At 46.3% G+C, this 24,872-nt stretch overlaps 9 protein-coding genes across 9 annotated transcripts; 4 read left to right on the top strand and 5 right to left on the bottom strand.

Moving 5' to 3' along the window:
• Positions 1–193: 193 nt before the first annotated feature.
• Positions 194–1,806, top strand: TREMEDRAFT_65596 (uncharacterized protein; the record flags this gene model as incomplete). Its single annotated transcript, XM_007007722.1, has 6 exons — positions 194–520; positions 762–1,222; positions 1,342–1,378; positions 1,421–1,563; positions 1,650–1,665; positions 1,753–1,806. The coding sequence occupies 6 exons, from the start codon at positions 194–196 to the stop codon at positions 1,804–1,806; spliced, it is 1,038 nt and encodes a 345-aa protein (XP_007007784.1).
• Positions 1,807–1,868: 62 nt separating this feature from the next.
• TREMEDRAFT_45797 (uncharacterized protein) lies at positions 1,869–7,039 on the bottom strand (the record flags this gene model as incomplete). Its single annotated transcript, XM_007007673.1, has 6 exons — positions 1,869–2,364; positions 2,732–2,887; positions 3,140–3,758; positions 3,918–6,370; positions 6,499–6,654; positions 6,842–7,039. 6 exons carry the CDS (start codon positions 7,037–7,039, stop codon positions 2,095–2,097), a joined length of 3,852 nt encoding a protein of 1,283 aa, XP_007007735.1. The 3' UTR covers positions 1,869–2,094.
• Positions 7,040–7,609: 570 nt separating this feature from the next.
• On the top strand, positions 7,610–9,742 carry TREMEDRAFT_35273 (uncharacterized protein; the record flags this gene model as incomplete). Its single annotated transcript, XM_007007655.1, has 6 exons — positions 7,610–7,764; positions 7,945–8,072; positions 8,341–8,622; positions 8,856–9,049; positions 9,128–9,374; positions 9,414–9,742. Coding segments are annotated over 6 exons (1,335 nt in total), but the record flags the coding sequence as incomplete, so codon positions are not given.
• A 514-nt stretch (positions 9,743–10,256) lies between these two features.
• On the bottom strand, positions 10,257–12,236 carry TREMEDRAFT_45798 (uncharacterized protein). Its single transcript, XM_007007674.1, has 5 exons — positions 11,947–12,236; positions 11,593–11,713; positions 11,338–11,438; positions 10,780–11,129; positions 10,257–10,461 (listed from the first exon to the last, which is right to left on the bottom strand). Exons 1-5 carry the CDS (start codon positions 12,171–12,173, stop codon positions 10,283–10,285), a joined length of 978 nt encoding a protein of 325 aa, XP_007007736.1. The 5' UTR covers positions 12,174–12,236; the 3' UTR covers positions 10,257–10,282.
• A 391-nt stretch (positions 12,237–12,627) lies between these two features.
• TREMEDRAFT_35229 (uncharacterized protein) lies at positions 12,628–14,491 on the top strand (the record flags this gene model as incomplete). The annotated part of the gene is made up of 3 exons (XM_007007649.1): positions 12,628–12,822; positions 12,975–13,855; positions 14,068–14,491. 3 exons carry the CDS (start codon positions 12,628–12,630, stop codon positions 14,489–14,491), a joined length of 1,500 nt encoding a protein of 499 aa, XP_007007711.1.
• Positions 14,492–14,789: 298 nt separating this feature from the next.
• TREMEDRAFT_65601 (uncharacterized protein) lies at positions 14,790–15,612 on the bottom strand (the record flags this gene model as incomplete). The annotated part of the gene is made up of 2 exons (XM_007007723.1): positions 14,790–15,020; positions 15,424–15,612. 2 exons carry the CDS (start codon positions 15,610–15,612, stop codon positions 14,790–14,792), a joined length of 420 nt encoding a protein of 139 aa, XP_007007785.1.
• A 1,322-nt stretch (positions 15,613–16,934) lies between these two features.
• Positions 16,935–17,792, bottom strand: TREMEDRAFT_65602 (uncharacterized protein; the record flags this gene model as incomplete). Its single annotated transcript, XM_007007724.1, has 3 exons — positions 16,935–17,051; positions 17,106–17,357; positions 17,427–17,792. The coding sequence occupies 3 exons, from the start codon at positions 17,790–17,792 to the stop codon at positions 16,935–16,937; spliced, it is 735 nt and encodes a 244-aa protein (XP_007007786.1).
• A 2,355-nt stretch (positions 17,793–20,147) lies between these two features.
• Positions 20,148–20,720, bottom strand: TREMEDRAFT_35088 (uncharacterized protein; the record flags this gene model as incomplete). Its single annotated transcript, XM_007007630.1, has 2 exons — positions 20,148–20,485; positions 20,534–20,720. Coding segments are annotated over 2 exons (525 nt in total), but the record flags the coding sequence as incomplete, so codon positions are not given.
• A 2,421-nt stretch (positions 20,721–23,141) lies between these two features.
• On the top strand, positions 23,142–24,147 carry TREMEDRAFT_65604 (uncharacterized protein; the record flags this gene model as incomplete). The annotated part of the gene is made up of 4 exons (XM_007007725.1): positions 23,142–23,214; positions 23,268–23,480; positions 23,544–23,681; positions 23,771–24,147. The coding sequence occupies 4 exons, from the start codon at positions 23,142–23,144 to the stop codon at positions 24,145–24,147; spliced, it is 801 nt and encodes a 266-aa protein (XP_007007787.1).
• Between the last annotated feature and the right edge of the window lie 725 nt (positions 24,148–24,872).

Here is a 24,872-nt window from a genome sequence, read left to right on the forward strand (position 1 = left end):
GTCCAAGCACATCATTTATTCTTACATATTTAGTCATCTTGCACATTTCTTTGATAAAGGAACGACCCTCATCATGGTTCAGACTTGTGACATCCTCATTCATGTCATTGATGTCGAAACGCCACAAAAACAAAAGTGCCACATTCCTTCCCTTCACTCGCCTTCCCCCTCTCTGATATATTCACTCGATCTCATGTTACCTCCAGCCTTACCCAGACGTGACCCTCCTATCAATTCAGATCCCGACGAACCTATCAGATCGACTGATAACGATGCTGCCTCCTCTCGGCTCTCCGCAGCTAACCTCGGATATTTCCAAGACCCATTTACGGCTCTCCTCCATAAACCTTCCCCTCTCGCGGGACCTTCGAGGAAACCACCGTTAATCAATATAGGGACACATCATCGGACATGGGCATTGGATAGATTGGTGGATGATTTCTTTCGGTGTTGTGGGGATGAAGCGGCACAAGTGGTTTCGTTGGGTGCTGGGAGCGATACGAGGTTTTGGAGGTTGATGGTGGGTCCATTCTTCCGTCGGTTGTCGAATTTCTTCTGAAACGTCCTCCTTGTGCACATCTGAGCCTTTGATACAATATCAGAGGAGATGATCCATACAAAACTCACGAACCTCTGGTGCTTCTGAATCATTTTATGGCTGCGCATACCCCCCGTGTCTCGAAGTAATTCTTGTTGCGAAAGACGATTGCGGTTTTTTACATGATTGGAAGGGAGAAAAGTGTCAAGAGACTGATTATCAGAACCGAGATAAACCACCAAATCTAGCTCATTATCTCGAACTAGATTTCCCAAGTATGACATCCCTCAAAGCACAACGTATAGCTCGTTCACCAAAATTATCATCCCTTCTTTCCCCTCGTCCCGTTTCACCGCAAGTTGACCATCAACCACTTTTTTTTGAAAATACAACCAATATCCTTCCTACCACACAAATACTTCCCTCAAGTCAAAAACAACCATACCAAGTCCTTCATGGAGGTCAAGGATTGACTTCCCTATTATACACTCTACTTCCACTCGATCTCCGGAATCAACCTTTATCCTCTATATTATCATATCTAGATCAATCTCGACCTACTTTATTCTTAGCTGAATGCGTGTTGTGTTATATGATACCTTCCGAAGGAAACAAGGTACTTGAATTTTTCCGAGAAAATTTCTCTCGGTGTGTCGGTGTGATATATGAGATGTGTGGATTAGAGTGAGTTTTATACAATTTTCATTTCACTTAATTTTTCGTACGCAATATTTGACATATGATGTGATAGTAAAATAGGAAATAGGAACATTGTCATTTTGAGAGCTGATGCTGATGAGAAGGGATACTTTCGGCAAAGTTATGCGAAGGAATCTTGCCGTATGTCTTTCTACCCACATGATGATTTGACACTTATAACAGTCACGGAATTTATCTCTTCCAGGTGTTTATGCCTCACCGAGCACATTAGCCGAGAGGTTATTGATAGAAGGAAAATTCGACAGAGCAGATGGGATTTCTCTTTGGCAAGTGAGAAGTATCATCCCAGAGGAAGAGTTGAAGCGGTATGTCTCGTCTAATCCAACACGTCTTTTTTGTTGCCTTTCATCTTCTACTCTGTCTCATCAATGAATTTCCACCCCTTTCGAAGATCGAAATACCATGAGGTGAGTCCAAAAGGATGGAGTCGAATAAGAGCCAACTTGAGTCAGAAGAGATGGAGTCGATCAATACGGACTACAGCTGACAGATAGAATATCACGTTTGGAACAGCTGGACGAAGTGGAAGAATTGAGATTGGTGCTTGAACATTATTGTGTTGTATGGGGTAGTAAAGGTCTCAACATGAATTTGACGTTGACCAATTAGAATGATATATGCAATGCATGTCTAAATCAGAATATGCACAATGACAAGTGATAAGCTTTCGTCGCTATCTATCCAGTCATCCTTGAGAGAGGACGTCATGACCCCAGGATCTGAGGAAATACCAGTGATACCGCTTGCTGGAAATTGACACGGAAGAGGATTTGACAAAGCTGGAGTGATTATAATTGGAAAGTATTGTAGTAGGGCAGAAAACATGAAGACGAACATCACTGAGATAATCCATCCCTTGTCAAAAGTGCCATCATAGCATTCACCACACCTTCCCCATCTTTACTACTCAATCCTTCTACTCCATCGGGACTTTCGACAGTTTCAGCCAATTGAGCATCCAACAATCTTCTCAACTGAGAACAAAGAGCTCCTACTCTAGGTTGAGCTCGAAGTTTTATATGACCTTCTTTACCTATGAGTACTCCACCTGCAAAATGGTTGATAGTGAGTGGACCCCCAAATAAAAGCAGTGAATAGAGAGGGACCTATACATTAGTTGTCATTCTTCTTTTCTCATCAACAACCAATCTCATTTTACATCGTCATTCGATATAACTGTTTTCATCCGTCCATCAACGACGGTGACTAGTCGGCGATGACATCAAACGTCGGTAGATTTCTTTGTTAGGTGAAGGAATGAAAGGGAGTCGACGACACAAGCAAAGGAAATATGTCCATATAAAATACAAAAGGAAATGGACGAGAATCATCGAATCAGAGTCGAATTCCCAGAGGGTAGTGAAACGTGTATGTACTCTCAGACTGGTTGGACAGGTGAGGGGCGATGAGCGATGTTTGATGGTGATATATTGGTAATGAAAGAAAGTGAGGAAAGGAGAGGAGAGAGCTCACTTCTGTAGCATCTCGTAGAAAAACCTTTGAAGTTTCAGCTTTTGAAAAATACGCTATGAAACCTGGTTTGAAGCCTGATTCGGTGAATAATATCGAAGAAGGATGAAGGAAGACACGACCGGATGGATCAAAGAGTTTAACTTCTTTAGCTTCGTGCTACGAGTAAGCGATATTCCCTCGATATCAACCCGTAACCGCTACTGCGACGATGCGACAACATGATAGATGACTTGTCATTGCCAGATCGCTCCAGAACTAATTAGCAGGATAGTCTTGATGACCTATCTTGATGAAGATGAATACGTGAGAGTAAATGTCAAGAGTCGAGGGGAAGGAATTGGGTTTATGTGAGACAACAAGATAAGGATAGAAGGAGCAGAAGGGAGTAAGGATCACTTGTCAACTCACATCTTTCAACACAGCACCTTGTTGTACCCTCTCATAAGTCGCTTTAGGCATATTAATCCTAGCTATACGAGGATACAAACCTCCAACCACTACACCTTTTACTAAACCCTCCAATTTCCCATTCTGACTAAACTTTTCAATCTCTCCTTTTCTTCCTAAAAACCCTATTCCTTGTAAAGCCCCTATAAAATCTTCTCTCAAACTTCTCACATCCCTCACAGTCGAAGAAGAGATAAAGTTCTCTTCGCAAAACTTTCTTTGTTCCATACCACTCAATTCCATAGCAGCAGAATAAGCTTTGACATCTGTTAATAAATCCGAACGACCAGTGGAGAATTTTTCACGAGCTGTTCGAGCGGTATCACGATTATCAAGAGGAGAAATGAAGAGTGGTTTTGAAGATAGAAGAGCTGTGATAGTGAGAATGGGATCGAGGACTTTGAAAATAACGGCTAAAACCAGCATTTTAGCTAGACGAAGATCTACAGGAATGGAGGATATGTGTTTACCTAATGCTGTCAGAGGGGAAGAGGGAGAAGAGGAGAGGACGATTCCGAGATCGATCAGGGTGGTCCATGCTGTTGAGATTGCGTGTAGCTTAGGTGGGTCAATGGCTTTTCTACATTGTCAGCGAGTGAGATTCATCAAAGGACGAGCTCTTACGTCTTTTTGCTCGGTGTTGAAATGGGTCATTGGAGATATGGGCGATATTGTCATGAGAAGGAGGGAAAGACCACGACCGGAGGACAGGGGCAAAGAATATGAAGCCCAAACTCACAACAAAAAAGCCTCCACATCAATATTCTCATCCATAGCTTTAACCTGTAATAAGACCATTTCCAAAGGAACTCTCAACATCTCCGGTTTTGAAAACTTCATCATTTTCTTTTCCTCCGTTCTTTTAGTATACAATTTGAAACATTCACCTTCTCTTGTCCTTCCAGCTCTTCCCCTTCTTTGTCTTCCAGAAGCTCTACTAGTCCAACCTTCTTCTAATTTTTGCATCCCCGTCATAACGTCATAATCCGTTTCCTTAACTCTTCCAGTATCTATCACGAAAACCACATCCGGTATAGTCACAGAAGTTTCCGCTACATTCGTACTAACCACTATTTTTCTTTTTCTTCCTGTTGATAAAAATACTCTACGTTGTTCTGTTGAAGTTAGATTAGCATGTAAAGGTAATATTTCCACTTGTCCTATTGAAGCTGAAGAAAGGTTTGAAATACATTGTCGAATTTCCATCACACCAGGTAAGAAAATAAGGATTGCACCTTCTTCCGAAATTGATATGATATGTGTTACCACGGCAGAAATGAGGTTATAATCTATTCGGTCGGATTGAGAAAGGATTTCAAGAGTACGTTGAGAAATCGGATCAAGTGAAAGTTTTTCGAAATCAGCTCGAATGGATATCTTCTGTTCTTCCGTTTGTTTAGATCCGAAACGTTGTTGAGTCGGTTGAAGATTAGGTAAAAGGGGAATGACATTTTCTAGATAGTGATCTTTCACAGGATAGGTGAATCCAGGTATGGATAAACTTGGACAACCATTGAAATAATCGATGAAAATACGCTCGTTAATTGTAGCGGACATTATAACAACTTTGAGAGTTTTATTCCTTTCCAAGATTTCTTTCAACAGACAGATCAAAAGATCGGTATCTACCCCTCTTTCGTGCGCTTCATCGACGATCACATGACTTACACCACCCAAATCTTTGTCGGTACCCAAGCGACGTAAGACCACTCCGGTGGTACAGAATAACAGACGGGTATCTGAAGAAGCACGTCTTTCTCCTCGAATAGCGTAACCGACAGTGCCGGTAGCTTTGTCGAGATCTTCAAGTCTTTCATAAGCGACTCGTTGAGCGACACCCATAGCTGCCACTCGTCGAGGTTGAGTGACGATAATGTTCGTTTTGCTACCCCTATTTTGAGAGATTTCATGGTCGAGGATAAATTGAGGTAGTTGAGTGGTCTTTCCGCACCCAGTTTCACCCACGACCAAAATTACGCGATTGGAATCCAAAGCTGAGGTGATATTGTGTCGTTCCTTCCAAGCCGGAAGCTTTTGGCGATCGTCCAGTATTTTCTTATATGCAGGATCCTGTGACATGGCTTGGTGACGTTTCTGCACAGAAGCTTCGTCCGCAGACGTGGCTTGGTGACGATGTCTCCTGATCTCTGGCTTCGATCGACCTGGTCCGTCCGACTTTGGGATCGCCGGAGAGATTTCTTCCAAACGTGGGACCAAAAATCGGGTTACCTCACCCAGGTCAGGTGGATTGGCGAGAACGTCCGGTAACAACGTTTCGATATGTTCCACCATGAGCAGCACAGCTCCACCCGCCCCAGCTTCAAGCACAGAAGTGAAGTCATGTCGCTCCGGATCTCGAAATTGTCTTAGGAGCTGAGAATGTAGGTGAAGTCGCATGTAGCTGGGCACGGTGTCCGAAGACAAATAAAATGCCGGTGGGTAGGTCGGATGAGTGGGAGAGGGAAACGGAGAAGCATCGTCGAACAGTAAGTGTAAAGTCAGGTTATCTCTTTCGTACTCGATGTCGACTGTACATTCTGTAGATGAGAGAATGGTGAATCTCTCTCCCAAAACCGCCTCCAACGTTAACATCTCTTCCTCTCTCGCTGATCTTCGAGATTCTCCTTCTGTCTCATGACCATCCCACGGTTCGTATGCTTCCGGAGCCCAGTCTCCGTCCCAGCCACACAGACGTCGTCCGAGTATATCCAAGGCACTTGAGGTCGCTTCGACATTCCGAATTACCTCCTCCACTGCTTTTCTGGGGAAACCAGCTCCTTTAGTGAGTTTATCGATCAACCAACCTTTCACCAATTGTTCCTTTCCTCCTACAGAAACACCAGTGACAAGATCACCAGCCGAAGATGTAGTGCGATACCGAGGTGGAAGATCATCCTCTGGTAAATGCAAAAGCAACCACTCTATGGCAGCCTCAAGCGGCGACAAAATAGAGAGGGACAATACGAGAGGATCCGTGGAAGACGAAGATGAAGAGTAGAGTCGAGCGTTGGCAGCGGATAAAGCTGTCAAAGCCGAGGTGATATGAGCTGGACGAAAACCAAGGGTGGTGAGCTGAGACTCGATATTAGGTAAATCCAAGGAAGGGGTAGCGGATCCTGAAAGTAGATCGGATGGATTGGAAGAGATATCGCGAGTTGCTTCAAGGACAGCAGTAGGAAATCGTTGCATCATCTACGGGTCAGCTGAAAACAAAAGGCAAGAGACATTCCAGCTGACCTTTCGAACAGTTCCCTCGACCATCTCCCTCAGAGCAGGGGCCATCCTAACTTCAGGTGCTGAATCCCATTCCCTTCCATGACCCCCTGTGCTACCTGAGCCATGCGCTGGGTGAGCATTTTTTTCATCCTCCGAAGCTCTTTCTTTCTCCTTTCGTTTCGCTTGCCGAGTCTCGACTTCTTTCTTCGCAGCGAAGGGATCAGGGTCGTACTCCCATGCTTGATGAGCAGGGGCGGCGGCTTTTTCGGCAGTGAGTGTAGACCAGTAAGGACGGGTAGAAGGAGGTAGAGTCATTCCCATAGGAAAATGAGAGCAAAACTACGATCAGCTCTAGTGGTGTATTCGGCCCGAGTCCTAGCGAAACAGATAATTCGTACAACTATCTCGTGGTAGAGGAGCAGAGGTAGAGAGGTCAGAAGAGCTCACCCTGAATAAAGCATAAGTAGCAGCATAATGCTTAGCTTCCTGTGCTGTCCCAATTTGCAATGGAGGATGAGGAGTCAATCGTACTTCTTCCAAATCATACACATTCTTGCTCTTCTTTTTACGTAGAACCACTGAACCGGTGAATGTTTCGGGTGACGACGCTCTGTTGGCTCTCTGAAAGTCAAATTCCCTCCTCATTACACTTCAAAGCATACTAAATGTCATAAAAGGGGACTTACAGCTTCAACCAAAGGTCTCTCCCATCCGGCCTTTTGACACTTCTCGTTCAGTATCTGCACTGGAGTCTTGTAACCCGATGGGAACAACGGAGGAGGCTTGGGAGGGCCATCCTCAGCAGCTGGGGTTTGAGTAGGTTTGGGTTTAGAAGAGTTTCCTGCGTTTCCAGAGCGTACGACGTTGACCGGACGACGCTTTGGGGCCATGGGTCACCTTTTGAAGTTGGAGAACCACGGAAATTCACACTTTCAGGTAGGAAGGCAAGCTTTACGTAAGCGTCAGAGGTGAATTCAACGGTTAGGATCTTCTCCTCATGATCAGTCAGCGAATCAGCGTTCGAATCCTTTGCATGGCAATTTCAGAGGTTTCCATTGTCTTCGCGTGTGATACGCGTCCATCACAACTATCCGACTTTTCTCTCATCTTCTCTCTCCTACCCGAACCATCCTCAATATGTAAGCCACATTATACTTTCGGAACGTTATTCAGTACTGACAGGACAGGAGTGAATCTACTGAACACACCACCGCTCCCGCTTCAGACATGACACCGGCCGAACCCTCCAAAACATCACCAGAAGAACAACGCGCTGAAGCTGACAAGCTCGTCGCGGAGGGTAAGAAAGCTATCGCTCTGAGAAAGTGGGAGGAGGGAGTTGGAAAATATGGTCAAGCTTTGGACATCATGTATGTTCTCTCACCATCCGTCATCAAGTGTCTTCGTCTTCTCTTTTTAATCGTGCGCTATGCCATTGCTCACGTCGAACCGTTCTGTCTTCTCTCTCTGCGAAGTTGCTCTTTCGCATTCTGTCGGATGTGCGGACTCTGTCATGATAGATGTGGGCTGGGCTTGAGACTGAATATCAGGCGAGGACTGGTAGGAGAGTTTGATCCTGCTATGGCCCCTCTTCTCCTCAGCTACGGAAAGGCATTGTACGAACTGGCCGTTTCAACACAAGGTGCATTAGGGAAAGAAGAATTGGATAAACAAGCTGGTGCGGAGAGTGAGTGTCTCATCTCTTCCAGAAGCTGATATATTCCCCCCTTTGTTATAATCGCCCCGTACCCCTCAAGAAGCCTTTCACCACATATTCTGTCAACTTAGCGACTGATCTTACATCACAAATCATCTCCTTTCGCGCGCTTCCATTGCTCCTGCTGGTGACATCATCCATCGGAAAGAGAGTTCGCCGTGAGGAAGTGACATAGAACCACGAGGGCAAGGGCAGGGAGTGGCGATCTGATGTGTATACTGAAACATAGTCGCACAAATGGAAGAAGAATCATCCGGAAATCTCATAATCTCAGCCGACATCGAAGACGATCAAACTCCCGTCGACCCAATCGACGACGACGACGCACCAGAAGAGGAAGCACCTCAAGAAGAAGGTGAAGATTTGGAAGATGATTTCAACGCCGCTTGGGATGTTTTAGATATGGCTAGGACGATATATGAGAAGATGGTGAAAGATTCGGAAAGTGAGGATGTCAAGTTGAATTTGGCTCAATGTTATGTCGCTTTGGGTGATGTGAGTTGTGAGACTGGTAAGTTTGCAATTTCACCTCGAGGCCTTCCCCTTCACAGTCTTCTTCTCCCTCAAATGGTCTTCAATCCAGTCTGTTTTTTTCAACCATTTCTTCATCTGCGTCCTTCCAATGACAAACCCTTACATCCCCTTGGTCGGATATCGTAAGCCTCATCATCTCCCCTGTGATGCCAAGCATTGCCGAGTGCTTCAGGATGTATGATTTGGTGAAGATAGTCACTCACTATTTAGAAAACTTCGTTCAAGCAGTACAAGATTACACTTCCGCACTTAACCTTCAAACCCCACTTCTACCCCCTTTCTCCCGAGTACTAGCAAGTGTACATTATCAACTTTCCTCTGTCCTTGAATTCGTCCCTGATCGTAGAGCGGAAGCTTTAGATCACGTACATTCCGCTTTAAAAGGATTTCAAGCTCGTCAAAAAGTATTAAAAGATGTCATATCGCAATTTCAAACATCATCCATCACGGACACAAAATCCACAGTCAGAAAAGGGAACGAGAACGAAACTTCATCAAAAGATCAGAATGCAAGTGTTGAAGGAGAAATATCAAAAATGTCAATTAAAGAACTTGAAAATGAATTGAAAGATGTCGTTTCACTCATTGATGATTTAGAAGCCAAAATTGAAGAATTGAAATCTGCACCTGAACCAACGGATTTCGTAAAAGAAAGTATCACACATTTATTGGGAGGTTTAGATTCTGGATCTTTACCTTCTTCTTCTTCTTCTTTCCATGAACAAAATGGTCAGAATGGTCAGAATGGACAAAATGGGAAGAACGGAGAAATCAAAGTTAACGATTTAAGTGGTTTAGTAAAGAAGAAACCTCCCAAGAAGAATATCCAATCGACACCAATGTCCAATTCAGTGCCTTCTGCTTTTCCTGCTATCATTTCAGACAAAGCTGGTGTTGAATTTGCGGCTGGGGAGGTCATATCAGGACGAGAGGGAAAGAATGGGATGACGTCGGAGGTGGAAGTAAAGAAGGATGGAGAGAAGGAGGGGAAAGTGGAGAGTAATGAGGAGAAAGTGGTTAATGGAGAAGATGAATTTGGGGAGAAGAGGAAAGCGGAGCAAGAGGAATTGGTTAAAAACAAGAAAATCAAATTGTAATTTTGACCGCTTAACTTTCGTACGTCTTGGGGAATACATACATTCACTCAAATACTTCTTTTCGATATTGTCATTTATCTTCATCATGCATTGATTCCCCTCTTCCCTCTTCCGTTCCCCGTCCCTCTTCCCTCTGCCCTTCAACATAGTATCGTTGGCGGCTGGTGGAGCGGACCGATAACTTGGTGATCGCTTTGACTGTCGGATACGAATTCTTTAGTAGTGACTAGTCATCTGAGTGAAGTTACTGGATTCTTCATCGTTCTCGACATCTCGAAAATCCACAGTTGGGAGATGTACCATCTCCGTCCGACTGAATAAGCAGCGCTTCTGATTTATCACAAAGATCAACACTATCATCTTGGTGAGTGATGGGAAATGATGGGTGAGAATGGAGGAGGGTGAGAATGAGCAGGGAACATTGAGTCAAAATGATGCGCGTATTTAGAGGGAAAGGATGACTGAGTATGACGAGCGAGAACGATAAGTAACAACTGCACCTGGTACACGATGTAGGTAAACATGATATGCATCGTAGTTTTAAAACAAGAGAGAAAATGGATAACCTCCATTTTTCATCCTGAACAATTTCATCAATAGTGAGAAAACGACAATGAGCATACCTAACCAGAGGTAAACTCCCACACGTTGTTTTGCTGGGGAAGTTTGTGAGGGGACGAAGAGGGTAAGTGATATGATGGAAAACGCCAACAGACCGTCTGAAAGTTAGTTCATTGAGCCATTCTTGTTTCTTTGAAATTCCCGATCTTCTCGCCATGATGTGCCAGGATCAATTGGGAATTCTCAATCTTCATGAGAATGTCAGGGTGATTCGGCTGACAGACAAATACTGCGTTGTCCACTGATTCGGCTTGATGAGACAAATAGAATAAAAAGATGTTAATATTGAAACTCCAGAGGGAATTTCAAGGAGAGCGAGGTTTCACAGATATGGACCCAATTCGTGCAAGCTGAGAAGATGGAGAGAGTTTGGATAGGGAGTTTTTGACTAAAAGGAAGAAAGTTGAAAGACTCACAAATAGCACCAACGACTTGACTTTCCATCCCTAATTGATTTTGAAAACCACCGGCGATCCAACTAACGCTCCCATCTTGTCCTTGGGATGTATAAGGAGCATTCTTTATCCTATTCCACATATGTCCACTGGTGAATGTCAAAACTAGCATTATACTGGTCACACCCCAAAATACGCGGGATTGGACGATAGGGATGATATATGGATAAAGAGAGTATAGACCAGCGGTGGAGACTACTAAAGTCACTAGTGTTATGATGAGAGGGATGGGATTGAATGGTTTATGTAGGTCGAATGGGATGGGAGTTAGAGGGGAAAGGAAGGAATGGAATGGAGCTGCATCCAGACCACTATGAGATTAGCTCAGCTTGTTTTTCATTTTTCATCTGTGTCTCTTCCTGCCTTCTGAACGCCCCCCTGGGATCTTTTTCACCGTCATCACAGAAAGCAGACAGAGCATTCGGTCATCTTCTATGTGAGTGAGGCACGTCTGATAACGATCGATTTTTTGAAGGAAACAGAAAGGGATAATCTCAGAAGATGTGAAGCGACACTCACTTTCGAGGTAAATCATATGTGATCACGGATAATTTGTTCCCCTTGTTCGGTCCACTCAAAGCGGGGTGAAACTGTACTGTCGGAGCAGAGGTAAGTCCGAGCTACTTTGATTAGCTAATCATAGTAGACGCAGGAATAGTCACGAATTTTTCCATAGATTGGACGATCAGAGAAAAAAGAGATGATGATGAGAACCACAAGAATCAATATCGATAATGTACCCGTTCGAGAGATATAAGGGAAGTTAGAGCTGACCTTTTGATAGATAGCTTGACCATCGGCAAAGTCCAACTGAGCGAAGATATGTTGATCCCTCACATATTTAGGGAGACGTTTCCAGGAGGCTGCTACTTGATGAACAGAAGGGTCAAAGTTGCTTCGTGTCAGCTCTCCCCAACAGCGGATTCATTGTCCGGCGAGTTACTCGACTAGTCGTAGGGAGATGTCCCTACATTATCTAGGGTTTTGTGCCCCCCTACTTTCATCCCGACAGGTCAAGTGAAGGACATTAGATGCTCATTGACCAGAAAGGGTGATCAGGGCAGTGAACGTCGAGGAAGGAGGTAGAAAGTAATGAGTCGAAAGAGTACGAAGCAAAGAACGACTCACTGGCAAGGTTGACATTTAAATTGTGTACCCAAAGCAGTGAGAACGACGACTGCAGAGTACTCTCTATCCGTCCCACCTACAAGCTCTTCGTACGACTCAGAGTTGAGTTTGATGATTCCATCTTTTGACTGTTGGGCAAGAGCGACCCAATGCTCTATGTCCGACGCGAGGGCCAAGGGGATGAGACCGAGCAGAGCTGTCGTGATGGCCGAGAGGAGGAATCGCATGTTTCTTCTTGCCCAATACCTTCTTTCTTAGCTGCTTCACTGTTCCTCTATGATTTACAGAGGTGATTAGACCGAGTTGTAGGGAGCAAAGGTTGGGTAAGAAAATGGGTGGCTCTATGGTTCATTCCACGCAGCAACAGAGTGATCGGAAGTCAACTTAGATGTTCCCCCCATTTTACATTCCCTTCCACCCCCACCTCTACTAACTTCTCCCTTGTCAACCTCGACATCTTCATTCAAAACAATGTCTCTAGCAGACTCACTACTCGCTGACCTTGATGGTTTCTCAGGGGATGAAGCATCTGATACAGAGGTATCACCTCAAGCATCTTCCTCGAAAAATGGAGCCAACGGGAGTGGATCAATGCCTCCTCCTCCTTTGCCACTCAAGGCTATCGCGGGACAAAAACGGCTCGCTCAGGCTTTGGACGAGGCAATGGATGAAGACGATGATATGAATGATGGAGATGGGGATGATATGAGAATGGAGAATGGTCAAAGTGCAGTGGGTTACGTACCGGAGGGAGGGGCACGACCAGCGGAAGAGTTGGATCAGGAAGAAGTGGAAAAGACTGATATGGCCGGAGTGGAGGATGTGGGCAAGATCGCAAAGTTGATGACTGGTAATAAACTCAAGGAAATATTATCCGTAAGCGTATCTGTAATATATCCTCACTTTTCTTTCTATTACACTGCTCAATCCCCTCATCACCAATCAACTTTCCGATCTCTTGTCACATTCTCCTCTCATCTTTCGTGATGAATATGTCCGGTCTGCATGTTTGAGCTGACATCCCTCAGGAAATTGAAAAATACACTGCCAACCCTACCGACATGTCCTCCACCACCTCCATTCCCCTTTCCGAAAACCCCGAATACGTACTAGTCGTTAAAGCCAACAACATGTCAGTCGAAGTGGACAACGAAATCTTACTCGTACATAAGTTCATTCGTGATCATTACGCGCCTCGTTTCCCTGAACTCGAACAACTCATAGCCGATCCATGGACATACATCGCAGCTGTCAAAGCTATCGCCAATGCTGAAGATTTGACAAAATGTATACTTCCTTCAACATTACCACCAGCGACTATCCTCTCTATCACCCTCACTGCTACTTCCACAAGAGGACGATTACTCACTCCTGGGGAATGGAAGATGGTTCAACGTGCAGTAGACGTAGCTTCGGATTTACGTATAGCCAGAGAGACGATTTTCGCTTACGTCGAATCACGTATGGCGGCTGTAGCACCAAACTTATCCGCCATAGTGGGGACCGGAATCGCTGCGAAACTTCTAGGGCTAGCAGGTGGTTTACAAGCTTTCAGTAGGACACCAAGTTGTAACGTCATGCTATTTGGAGCGTTGAAGAAAACTTTGGCTACTACACATATGTCAGCGGCTTCACAACAAAGACATACGGGATTTATCTTTCAATCTCAGTTGGTTCAAACTGCTCAGCCGGAGGATAGGAGAAGAGCACAAAGAGCCGTAGCGGCTAAATGTGTTTTAGCAGCTAGGATAGATGCTGGGAAAGGAGCTAGAGATGGGAGTTATGGAAGGAAATGTTTATTAGATTTACAAAAGAGGATTGAAAAGATGGCGGAACCACCTCCTAACAAATTGACAAAGGCATTACCGATACCGAAGGAGACGAATAGGAAAAAGAGAGGTGGTAAACGGTGAGTGATCAAGTTTATCTGCAGGACATCTTTTCCCCCATCTTGAACTCACATCGTCATATACATTATCTCTCATATTCCTATTCTTGTCTCTTCCTCATCGTTTTAGCCTCTACTTTGCCGGTCACGCCTCATTCCTGAACCTTCACTTGCGTTATCAATCTATGACCGCCATTTTTTAAGTTAATGATTGAAGTACAACTAATTTTCAGCGCTCGTAAACAAAAAGAAGCATACGCCCAAACTGAACTTCGTAAACTTCAAAATCGTATGGAATTCGGTAAACCTGAAGAAGAAACAGGTGTAGATGATGAAACTATCGGATTGGGTATGATCGGTTCTGCTTCTGGTCGTGTCCGTGCGGAAGTGGTCGATTCACGTTCGAAAGCTAAATTATCACGCGCAAACAAACTTCGTACACAAGTTCTGGGTCGAAGTGCTCTATCGAGCGATTCGAAAAGTGGGACAGCGACAAGTCTCAGTTTCACACCGGTTCAAGGGTTGGAAATCGTTACTCCGAGTTTGACAGCTGCTAGTAAGGTGAAAGAAGCAAATGATAGGTGGTTTGCAGGAGGAACGTTTACACATGTTAAGAAAGGGGGAAGTAGTATTCCGGGACAGGATTCGATGAAGTGAGTAGTGAACGTCCAGTCAGACTGAGTGAATGCATCCACAATCATCATCCTCTTGTCTTTTGCTTAGTTGCCTGATGAGTCAAGTCGTGAACGAAATGTAAACGGCTTAGCGTGGAATAGATGTGCATAGATACATGCTCGGTCAATACTGTGCAAGTACACTGTGATACATATCATATCCTTCACCCTGTCATGACATTCTTATTGTATGGCAGTGAGGAAGATATGTATGAGTATGCTTGCTGGTGGGAGTGTGTGGGAGTTCATGAATGCTACATCAACTCTAGCTCTTCTTTACCTTATGCAGACAGGGCACCCCGTTCAGAGGGTCCAGCTGGTCCGAAAATTTCAATCCTATACTGTTCAGCCGGCATATCTTCTTTTTTCACATAACGAACGGTCTGCCCTCCTATAGTAATGTCCAGGTCATAAGTAACGGTAGCAAGACTGGCTCGCCATTGCCGTCTCCATTCTTTGGTCCAGTCATGTGTCCACTGAGCATTGAAGCGAATCTTGGAGCGAAATGTTCCCTGGGCATATGTCAGGACCAGACGTTGAAAATAGTCTGCGTCTATGAGCTTTGGCTATAGGGCCTCGTAGGGAACAAACCTAGTGATGTAGTTTATAGTCTAGTGATGTAGTGGATCGAAGAGACTATAAGTCGATGAGATCAAGTGGCAAAAGATTTGCTAAGTGACGAGAAAATACATTCGACAAGACATCTACGAAAAAGGGGTGTTCCTATATACTAAAAAGGGAGCGGAGTGATACCGAATCTATGGAGTAAATGTGGAAAGCGATATGGGGTGTAAGAGCGAAGGAAGACGGACATAGATGAGGGACACGGAGATGAAGGAAAAGTATAGCATGGTAAAGAAGTAACGATTAGGTAGGACAGGAGAACGGAGGACGCCGTAACGGGATCAGTGAGACGGGGACGGGAACGGGTAGACGGAGTACGACTTCTGGGTACGACTCTTGAGGAACCCGTCTATAGGTACCCGTGATCCTGACAGCAGGATTATGACTCCAAATCTGAACACTTCCAGAGCAAGTCCATTCAATGACATCTTCAGTCTTTGATTCTTTCATATCCATGTCGTAATAAGTTCGTTGGTGCATCTTGCGTGGTTCAAGTCTTGTGAAATTAGCCAACTGGTCTTGAGTTGATTTGAGAATGTTATACAGTATAACCCTTGTACAGCATTTTTTATGGATTCCATTCCCACTTGTCTCTCCCAAGTGTGTGTACGAGTACTGCTCTTTTGCACAGCCTCTTGGAACGCATGTGAAAGATCCCGGACAGGGGGTGGGACGGAAGCACTGATAATTGTAGTTGGTAGCGTACGACCACTCTCTCCCACATTCAAGCTGCCTGAGATCTTTAAGAGGACAGTCACATTCAAGGGTAAGTTCTCATCCGTAACCGTGAGACCAGATTTAGGACATGCATCTTTACCTCACAATTGTTTGCTTGACTTTGACTCTCTTTAATAAGAGAAAGACCAGTATCCCGAAGTTTGGGTTCAATTGTTTTTCGGATTCTACTTTTGATACTCTCGTCCATAGCAGGAAGGAGGTTGAAGAACCGAGTTGATGTATCAGGTCCGTCCCACGAGTAACTTACCGATATCTGCGGCGTTGTGGCGGGCTGGACATGTTCACCAGATGGGAGAGAGAAAATTCCATGGATGATCTGCTGTTCAAGGTCATTGAGATTGGTGAGAAGTGGCTGACCAGACATGTTAACATAAATAACCGTGGATAGAGAGAAGATGGAGGAGAGGGTGAGATGAGAAGAACACAAGCTAAATATGTATGTTTAGGCAGTGTTCTAGAGGTGATGGAAAAAGGTGAACCGGACATACGGGTAGGTTTGATCCTCCGTCCATTTGAAAGTCCGTATCAAGTTCTGGCCCATTTCCACCCCCCTACCCGCCTCTCGTGGGAAAAGAGAGAAGAAAGAGGACCAAGATTTGAAGTCTGTAAGATTCTATCTCCGTGCGTCCGAAGCGAGATGATTGACTCACAGAACGGAAACTCACAACAAAAGGCAAAATCACTCAAAATTGACCGTCTTATATCTACAAACGGCGCGTAAAGTCTACAATAGATGAAAATCCAGCTTCTGCATGTAGAATAATTAAGACATGCGACTTGCGGGTCATCCCGCTGATCCGATCCGTCACCCTGTATGCTCTTCATCGATGATACTACCCACAACTGACAAGAATATCGTGGAAGGTTGATAACTGTCCCCGAGCTCAAAGGGAGAGATATCAATATGAGGAATGGACTGGCGCTTGGGTTCATGGACAGAAGATGCATAAAATCTGTGACATTAGTCTCTTCAATGTTTCCTACACCTACATGTTCAAAGGCGTGATCTTAGACCCGTACCATCGTCTGTGTTTCCCAAGGCAAAGTACTGATACAGTAGGTTTCTACGTCAATGTAGTTGTTGAAGACCAAGGAGTTTCAACCTCTACTGCATTCTCCACCTCTCCCGGGACTTTTACTGGTTGACTGTCAATTGGCATCCAGAGTTCCTTAGCCAAGCTCTGACCAGAGCAGTCCTTAACACATTGGACACCTGACAAGCTGGTGCAACTAACCAAATCCTTCAGCTGGACTGTTTCAGGCCCATGGTCACCCCAGATCTGGACGTCTTGATTTATGGCAAAGACAATACCATTTCCACTATCATCAGGCCCAATACTCCTTACTTGTAAGGAACTGTAGAAAAGCCTATCCTTCATAGTTTTCAAAGCAAATCCCATTCTTTTTGCCCATAGAGCTTCCTCCTGGGATCTCTTTGCCCTCAAAAACTCTTTCATGGATTCCACAATTCGTTTGACTTCAAGAGACTGTACCCTCAAAGGTTCATCAACACCACAACTGCTTAGTGTAGTCAGCGTTTGACTGAAAGAACGTACCGGCAAAGGCAACGTGATGATGTTTTCCTTGGACCCGGCATTAAATCCTCTTTTGGTCATACCCAAGACCATATTATGTACCTTGATCTGTCCCTTCATAGGTAGGGTATCTGAACAGATAGTGAGGGGAGTGAGGGGAGTTGTACAATAACAGAGAGCCAGGATATGTGCTTCTTGGGAGTGTGGTGTCTTATCAAACTTGGACAAATCATGACTGAAACAATGAGCTAATGTGGATACCAAATGAGAATCTAGTTGGGCTAAAACGTCCAGGGGAAGGTCAGGGTTGGCCCGAATCCTCTCATGAAGCCAAACAACAATGCGGCCCTGACTGGCAATCCCCAAGGGGTGTGCTTCACTGGACATGGGAATAGGTATTGGATACTATATGTACTGGTAGGTGCTGAAGTTTCACAAATGAGTGTCTGTTGTGCGTGATGGATCCGTTGTGTGGCAAATTGGTGGAATTACCAGTGACTTGATAGAGTACAGACACTTGAGAATTCAAATTCCACTTGAGGGGTGGAATTTGAAAGAAGCACAGGATTTTTTATGGAGAACAAAAGAAGGAAGATATGTAAGGATAGGGAATGAGATTGCAACATTAATACCAGTCGGTAGAAGACGCCGTAGGGGTGGAGAAGAGGACTCTGTAATGGCGTGGAGCAATCTACGTTTCAAACTCTACCTCAGCGGGAGGCACTGAGAAAGCGCGTAGCCTTCCATGGAAGATAATCAAAGAGAGATGAGGATAGAGTAAGAGGCGTCGGAACCTTTGAAGTTGGCAAACCCGCTCCGTGCGTTTGGAAGTACTGACTGGTTGTAGTGTTTGCCATGATGATGAGAGGAATCAAGTGACCAAACGTTAGTTGCCCAATCTCTCCAATTCGACAAGAATGGGTCATAAACACTGTCTCACAACAGGTGGGGTACATATCTCAAGATGCAGGTGTCATCATCATTGGCTTCTGCTTCAACACCATCCATCAGAGAGGCTGGACATCACAGTGCGCAAATGAAACCAGGTTGCAGCAGCTGAATAACGAGGTGAGGACCAAAACAACACTTTTTTGCTGTTAAAAGACTGTAGTGACATCAAGGCTGTCACGGACCTGTCCCTGGCTGACCTCAAATAGATCAGAGACAGGTGGACTATTACTGTTTAGTTAGCTTGGACAACGTCAATTAGTATGTTGCCTGTTGACTTGTGATGTAGTCGGACAACTAGAGTGACTTGTGAAGGACCCGGGCAGGTCAAGATCACAATCAGGGCGTGTGCAATGGTGTGGACAGGGGTAAAGTTGATGAGGGATGTGTCGGATGTAAGCGGTATGTCAAGAAGAGGTCTTTTGCAAGTGGCAAGTAGTATATTGATCCTTGAAGAAGGAAAAGAAGACTATGACCAGTATTTATACTTTTTAGGGAGCTCTTACTCGCAGATGGTTAGCCGGCAGAATCGGGCCAGGACGGCCGAACCGCTGTTAGAATTACCCCTTCCGTCGAATATTTCTCCGTTCAACTTATCCTCTGAACTTTATTCAATCGTCTCTGGTTTTATCGTGTGAGTGGAATGTGATAAGTATAGAGACATGTAGAATTGATGCATGCTCTTTTCCCCCTCTGTATTACCATCTAATTATCAGCAAACACAGATCGTCTCCCTCCATATCTTGCTGATCTTGCCAGAGCTCACACCTGTCTCACCTTGCTTCTTGCTCTGCCTCACCTGATTCTCATCTATCCCACCTCAAGTCTCGCCTATCTCGCTTTACATCTCACCTTCTCGACATGCATCTCACCTGTCTCGCCTGGTATCTTCCCTATCTCGCCTGGTATCTCCCCTATCTTACTTGGTATCTCACCTATCTCACCATGCATCTCACCTATCTTGTCACGAGGACCAACTAACCAGCATTGGCTCGATATAACAGTGCCCCACGGGACAGTGATCTAAACCACTGCGACGAAAAGGCCTATTAATTGGCGGTTAACCCTACCGCCGATCGCTGGTTAAATACCCTTCCCCATCTTTCGCTCGACTTGTCACAGTGATCCTTGATACTGTCACGGTCGTCGTTTCTTCTCCTCTACTGACCGAAGGTCGACAAACCTCGGCTAACTACGTCGTAGTGGGGCGTCGATGTCTCACTGGGACAGGGTACTTGTCGGGGAACAACGGCTAACTTCGCCGTAGTAATACGTCAAGTGGTAAATGATAAGGTGATTGTCAATGAACTGCGGCTAACTTCGCCATAGTGCGTCGAACTGCTCGGTGGTAGCTCTCCCTAACTCAATGGTTGTAGCTACTGAATATATCTCTCGCTACTGACAACAATAATGTCACAAAGCGTGTGACAAGTCGAGCAAAAGTTGGGGAAGGGTATTTAACCAGTGATTGGCGGTAGGGTTAACCACCAATTAATAGGCCTTTTCATCGCAGTTTTCCACCTCGGCTAAGTGGTTAAACTGGCTAGTCATTGATGGTGGAATGGGAACTATCAGTGTAATGTGGTCATGGGTTCAATTCCCATGCCGACCAAGGGGTCTTCTCCGGGCACTCCGGTTCCCCTTGTACATGAGTCTGTGCAAGCCATTCATGCTATAGTTCTTATAGTAGGCTTGTTTTAGCACTGGGCTTGATGCCTTGTGCACAGCAGCCTCCTCCCAAATCAGGTTAAGATCACTGTCCCGTTGGGCACTGTTATATCGAGCCAATGCTGGTTAGTTGGTTCTCGTGACACGTTTGAGTCCTAATTCTGGCTCAACCACACGGGTCTCTCCTGCCCTGTGTGCTGGATGACCATCAACCATGATCAGTGTTTCCCATCCGTTTTCCTCCTCCAGTTGGACTGCATAGACATGCAGTAGCGGTCTCAAAATGAGATCAATATACTTGCGAGTATTGAGGCTAACTGTTTGAGTACCACCTCCGGGTTTCTTCACTATCTCCACAGGTTTACAAAATAACGGCCGTTTGTGGTCAAACGTGATTGCTCCCCAAACATGGACAACAACTCTTGTACCGTGAAAATTGACAGTGAAATGCTTTGGATTGAATTCTTCATGTGGTCAACAAATTGTTCAATCACATCTGTGAGGAGTCCCACTCTCCACCGTAGTCTCGTCTGTCCAGATCTCACATTTCCAATCTCTTTCCTTGTTGTCCTCAGCCCACTCTTTCCTCTGCTCCACAGTTGCTGGTGGAAGCTGAGGCTTCTTCTCCTTCACTTGTTTGTGATATCCATTTTGCTCCGCAACTTGTTTAACCGTCTGACTACTCACACTTGTTCCCTCTCAATCAATAATTTCTCCATAACTTCCCCACCGCTGATTGAGACCTTGACATATTTCTCGCAAGATACTGGCTTCACCTTTCTTAGAGACCATGGTAGGCCCACCACTGCCTTCCTGTCGTGAGACGCTTCCAGTCATTTTGAAGCAAGCAAGTGCTCGAGAAACGGTTGACTGGTTGACCTTCATTTCCTTCGCAATTTTGCTGTATGATTGACCGCTTCGATGCCTTCCCAATATCTCTCCTCTCTCTGTATCTGACAGCTGCCTCATATTGATGATAATAGTTGCATATTGGAATACAAGTGTACCAGAGGAGGTGTACAGGCTATACCAGGTGGAAAATCATCCAACATTCATGCGCCCAATCTTTGGGGTTGCATTTTTTTTGATACCCACAAGTAGATAGGGTTTAAATAGTAAAAGCAGCCTTTTCCAACAGGCTCATGCAGACCTGCGTATTATGAGCGTCCTGAACCGTCCTGCACTGTCCTGTATGCATTGCCATGCATCCCCCCAATTACCACTGATATCCTACAATGCCATATCTGCGTTGACCTACGTCCTACTATGATATCCTATGTGATGCGCCGGAAGTCAATGACTTTGTGGAAGGTGGTCCATGAGGAACTGTGCAGAACATAGAAGGGCTGTGAGAACAAGAGACTGAGAGATTATGCCTTACAACACATCAGAACAGAGGACAGAGAAAGCAGAGAAGTACTTGGAGCTTATGCCTGCTAGGCATGAGAGCACAGGAGAGATACACTTGGAGTTGATGCCTGATACACTTGAGAGCAGAGGAAGATATGAGAGTGGAGGTCTGAGCTTGTGATTATGACAAGTCATGATCTATTCGTGCCATTCATGACACACATCCCATTACATAACCAGAGACATTGTCACGACCCTGCAACCTCAGTCGTGACATCAGGTTATAACCGGATCGCAATCATAGGGCTGATTGCGATATTGTGCCTTTTAGCGCAGTGGCTTAAGATGCCACATGCATGGCCAGTGTATGGCCTGGTGCTGGTCCGCCAGGTCGTAACAGACATGCAGAGTTCCATAAGATGCTATCAAACTTGTCCCAAACTGCAAATAAGTGGCTGTGTTTCCAGTATGGTTACATCAAGGATCTCCCCAACCAATATCCAAATATGTCACGGCCGTCGAACAACTATTTCTTAATAGACCGACGGTCGACGAACCTCGGCTAACTTCACGCTCTGAGTCGATGTCTCACCCAACCAGGAGGGCGCAGACGTCGAAAGGGGTGTAACTACGGCGTACTTCGGCGTAGTTACTCTAACTAGGGTTTTGTTCTACTGATGGCGATGTATCTTGATTTATAGCTATCTCTATCTGTCTTTCACTACTGACAACAATCAAGGATCGCTGAAGAACTTCAGCGATCTTCTCAGCTAATATTATCTACTCCTCCTAGACGTTCATCCAACCCTCTCGCGCTTTGACGTACTTCAACGCACTTCGTCCAACTTCCCCGAGCCCTCGGCCATCCTCTTCCTCCTTCGACTAACTCCGCCTAACATCGCCGCACTTCTGCTCCCATTGTCCCTACTTAGCCTAACTCCGTCTAACTTCGCCGCACTTCTGCTCCCATTGTCCCTACTTAGCCTAACTCCGTCTAACTTCGCCGTACTTCTGCTCCCATTGTCCCTACTTAGACTAACTCCGCCTAACATCGCCGCACTTCTGCTCCCATTGTCCCTACCTAGCCTAACTCCGTCTAACTTCGCCGTACTTGGTCTCAGAAGTCCTGAGTTACGTGTAGAGTAAAGAGGTTAAGACGTGATGGGGGTTTTGATGGTCAAAGGAGGGTCATTGTTGGTGGAATAATCGAGGTGTCACGACGTAGTTCGTGACAGTCGCCCCCTTCTTTAGCCGCGAACGTCCTCGTGAGCGATTACACCTCTGTCGTGTCAAGAGAACTTAGCAGCGTAGTACCCCCATTCTCTCCCTCCCCATGACCATCTTTCACCCTTCTGCTCTTTGCGCCGCACTTCGTAGTTGGGCCTCCTTTCACTCCAAAACCCGACAATGAGACTCCCCTAACTTCGTCGAGGTTTGCCGTAAGAAGCCCTGTGTCTTTTGTAGGTGAGACACGCTTCCTGAATGGCAGCCGAACAACACCGTTGTTTGTCGAAGTAACCCTCGCTTATATTGAGATGAGACACTATAGCGTGGGAATTTTGATCGTCCCTGCGATGCCTTTTGTTGATGAAACGCGAAGTTTGCCGCATGTTGACGACGAGGGTTTAGGTTTGATTATACTAAATACTGAGCAGTTCGTCGAGCTTCTCTCTTTTTCCCATCTGCTTTCAAAACTTTCTATCTCTCTTACCTAGAAAACAGATTTGTTACCTTGAATCATCTTTTATTTCTTTAAGTATTTTTAACGTCATGGCCCCTCCTACTCCCACCTCTAACCCTTTCGCCGCCATGAGGAACTTTGGTGGTATGGTGTCGTCTGCTCGTGAGTTATTCCTCGACACCTACCTTACTTCGCCGGACTTGGCTGATGTTCAGTTTCCTTCGGCGACAGATCTCGCCAAGTCTCCTCCCTCGGCCTCGGCACCCTCTCTTTGGGGGAGCCGTCTGGCGATGTCCCGCCTCCTCGCTCCGCTTCTCCTCCCGTCGGTCCTCCCGCTGGTTCTCCCTCTGCTTCTCCTCCTCCTGGTTCTCGCTCTGCTTCCCCTCCTGCCGCCAGCCCTCGCCGCAGGACGCCCGCCTTTCGTCCTGGTGAGTCTCCGTCCTCCTCCGACCAGGAGTCGCTCAGTGGTTCGGAGTCGGACGATCAGTCAGACTTCGAAGGAAAAGGGGGTGATTATAGTGATGAGGATGATAGAATCGTGTCGGAGGGTGAAACCGAGTTAGAGGAACACTCGGATGATGATATGGTGGCGGTTAGTGTAGAGGACAACAACGTAGATAGTCCTGAGCGTGAGTTCTTCGTCCAACCTCTCACACCTTCGCCGAACTTGGCCTTGTTTATCTGTTCTTTAGCTCTCCAAGACATTGCTAACTCGCAGCCGCTCCTGCCCCTCCCCCTGCTCAAATTGTGGGCCAGAAACGACGCCGTTCCCTCTCCTCTTCTTCTTCTTCCTCTTCTTCTTCTTCCTCTTCTTCTTCCTCTTCCGGGGTTCTCCCCCCCCCCAACGCCATCGCCGCTGCCGCCGCTGCTGCCGCCGCCATCGCTCCTGCTGCCGTCGCCGGTCCTGCTCCCGCCGCCGGTCCTGCTCCCGCCGCCCCCGTCGCTGCTCCCCCCCCTTCTCCCAGAGGGGAGCCTTCGCCCAAACGGGTGAAGAGATCACTGCGGGAAGAAGAGTACTTGTGGGAGAAGATGAAGTCCGAGCCTGGTCGTTGGATCGCGGTTGGTGTTGACGAAGCGTGTGATCGTTGCCGGTGAGTCCACCTATTCGTACTACGCCGAAGTTACTCCTGCTAATTAGTAGACGTGAGATTATCACGTATAATCGTCCAAACTGGCCCTGCCTCAAGGGCAGTCAGGCCACACAACAAGGCCCTCCGTTGTGCTTCATGCACGTCTGGGCCCCTGCTCCTTCTGTCCCGTTTCCTCTGCCCGGGACATCCCGCCCCGTCCCTTCGACGCTTCTCCTCTCCCCCCTCCCCAGACTCCAGCGTCTGTCCCCCGTTCGCAGGTACCGTCTTCGTCTCTCCGGTCGGTTCGCCGTACTTCGCCGGACCTCCGCCCGTCGCCTCCGTCGCCCGTCGCCCTTCGCTCCTGTGGCCGGCCCATCACGTCTCCCGGTGTTCCCCTTGGTCTTCTCGCCGTCCTTCGGCCTCTGCTCCTTCGGCCTCTCGTCCTTCGGCGCCACGTCCGTCCTCTCCAGTGGTAGCTTCTCCTCCGGCTCCAGCACCCGAAGTCGGCGTCCGTCTGTTTTCCGGCCTCTTGGCGCCCCCTCCCGGCCACCCCCTCCCTTTTGTTTTCCAAAAAAAAACCCAAAATTTTTTTTTTAAAGAAATCCAAGGGGGAATTTTTTAAAGGAGGAGGGGGGTGTTCCCCTTCCAGGGGGGGGGGGGGGGGGGAATTGGTTTTCCTTGGGGGGGGGGTGGTCCCCCCCGGCCCCCGCGGGGTGGCCCTCCCCCCCCCCCCTCTTTTTCCCCGGGGGG

This window comes from Tremella mesenterica, assembly GCF_000271645.1.
Source record: "Tremella mesenterica DSM 1558 unplaced genomic scaffold TREMEscaffold_15, whole genome shotgun sequence".
Classification (NCBI taxonomy): domain Eukaryota; kingdom Fungi; phylum Basidiomycota; class Tremellomycetes; order Tremellales; family Tremellaceae; genus Tremella; species Tremella mesenterica.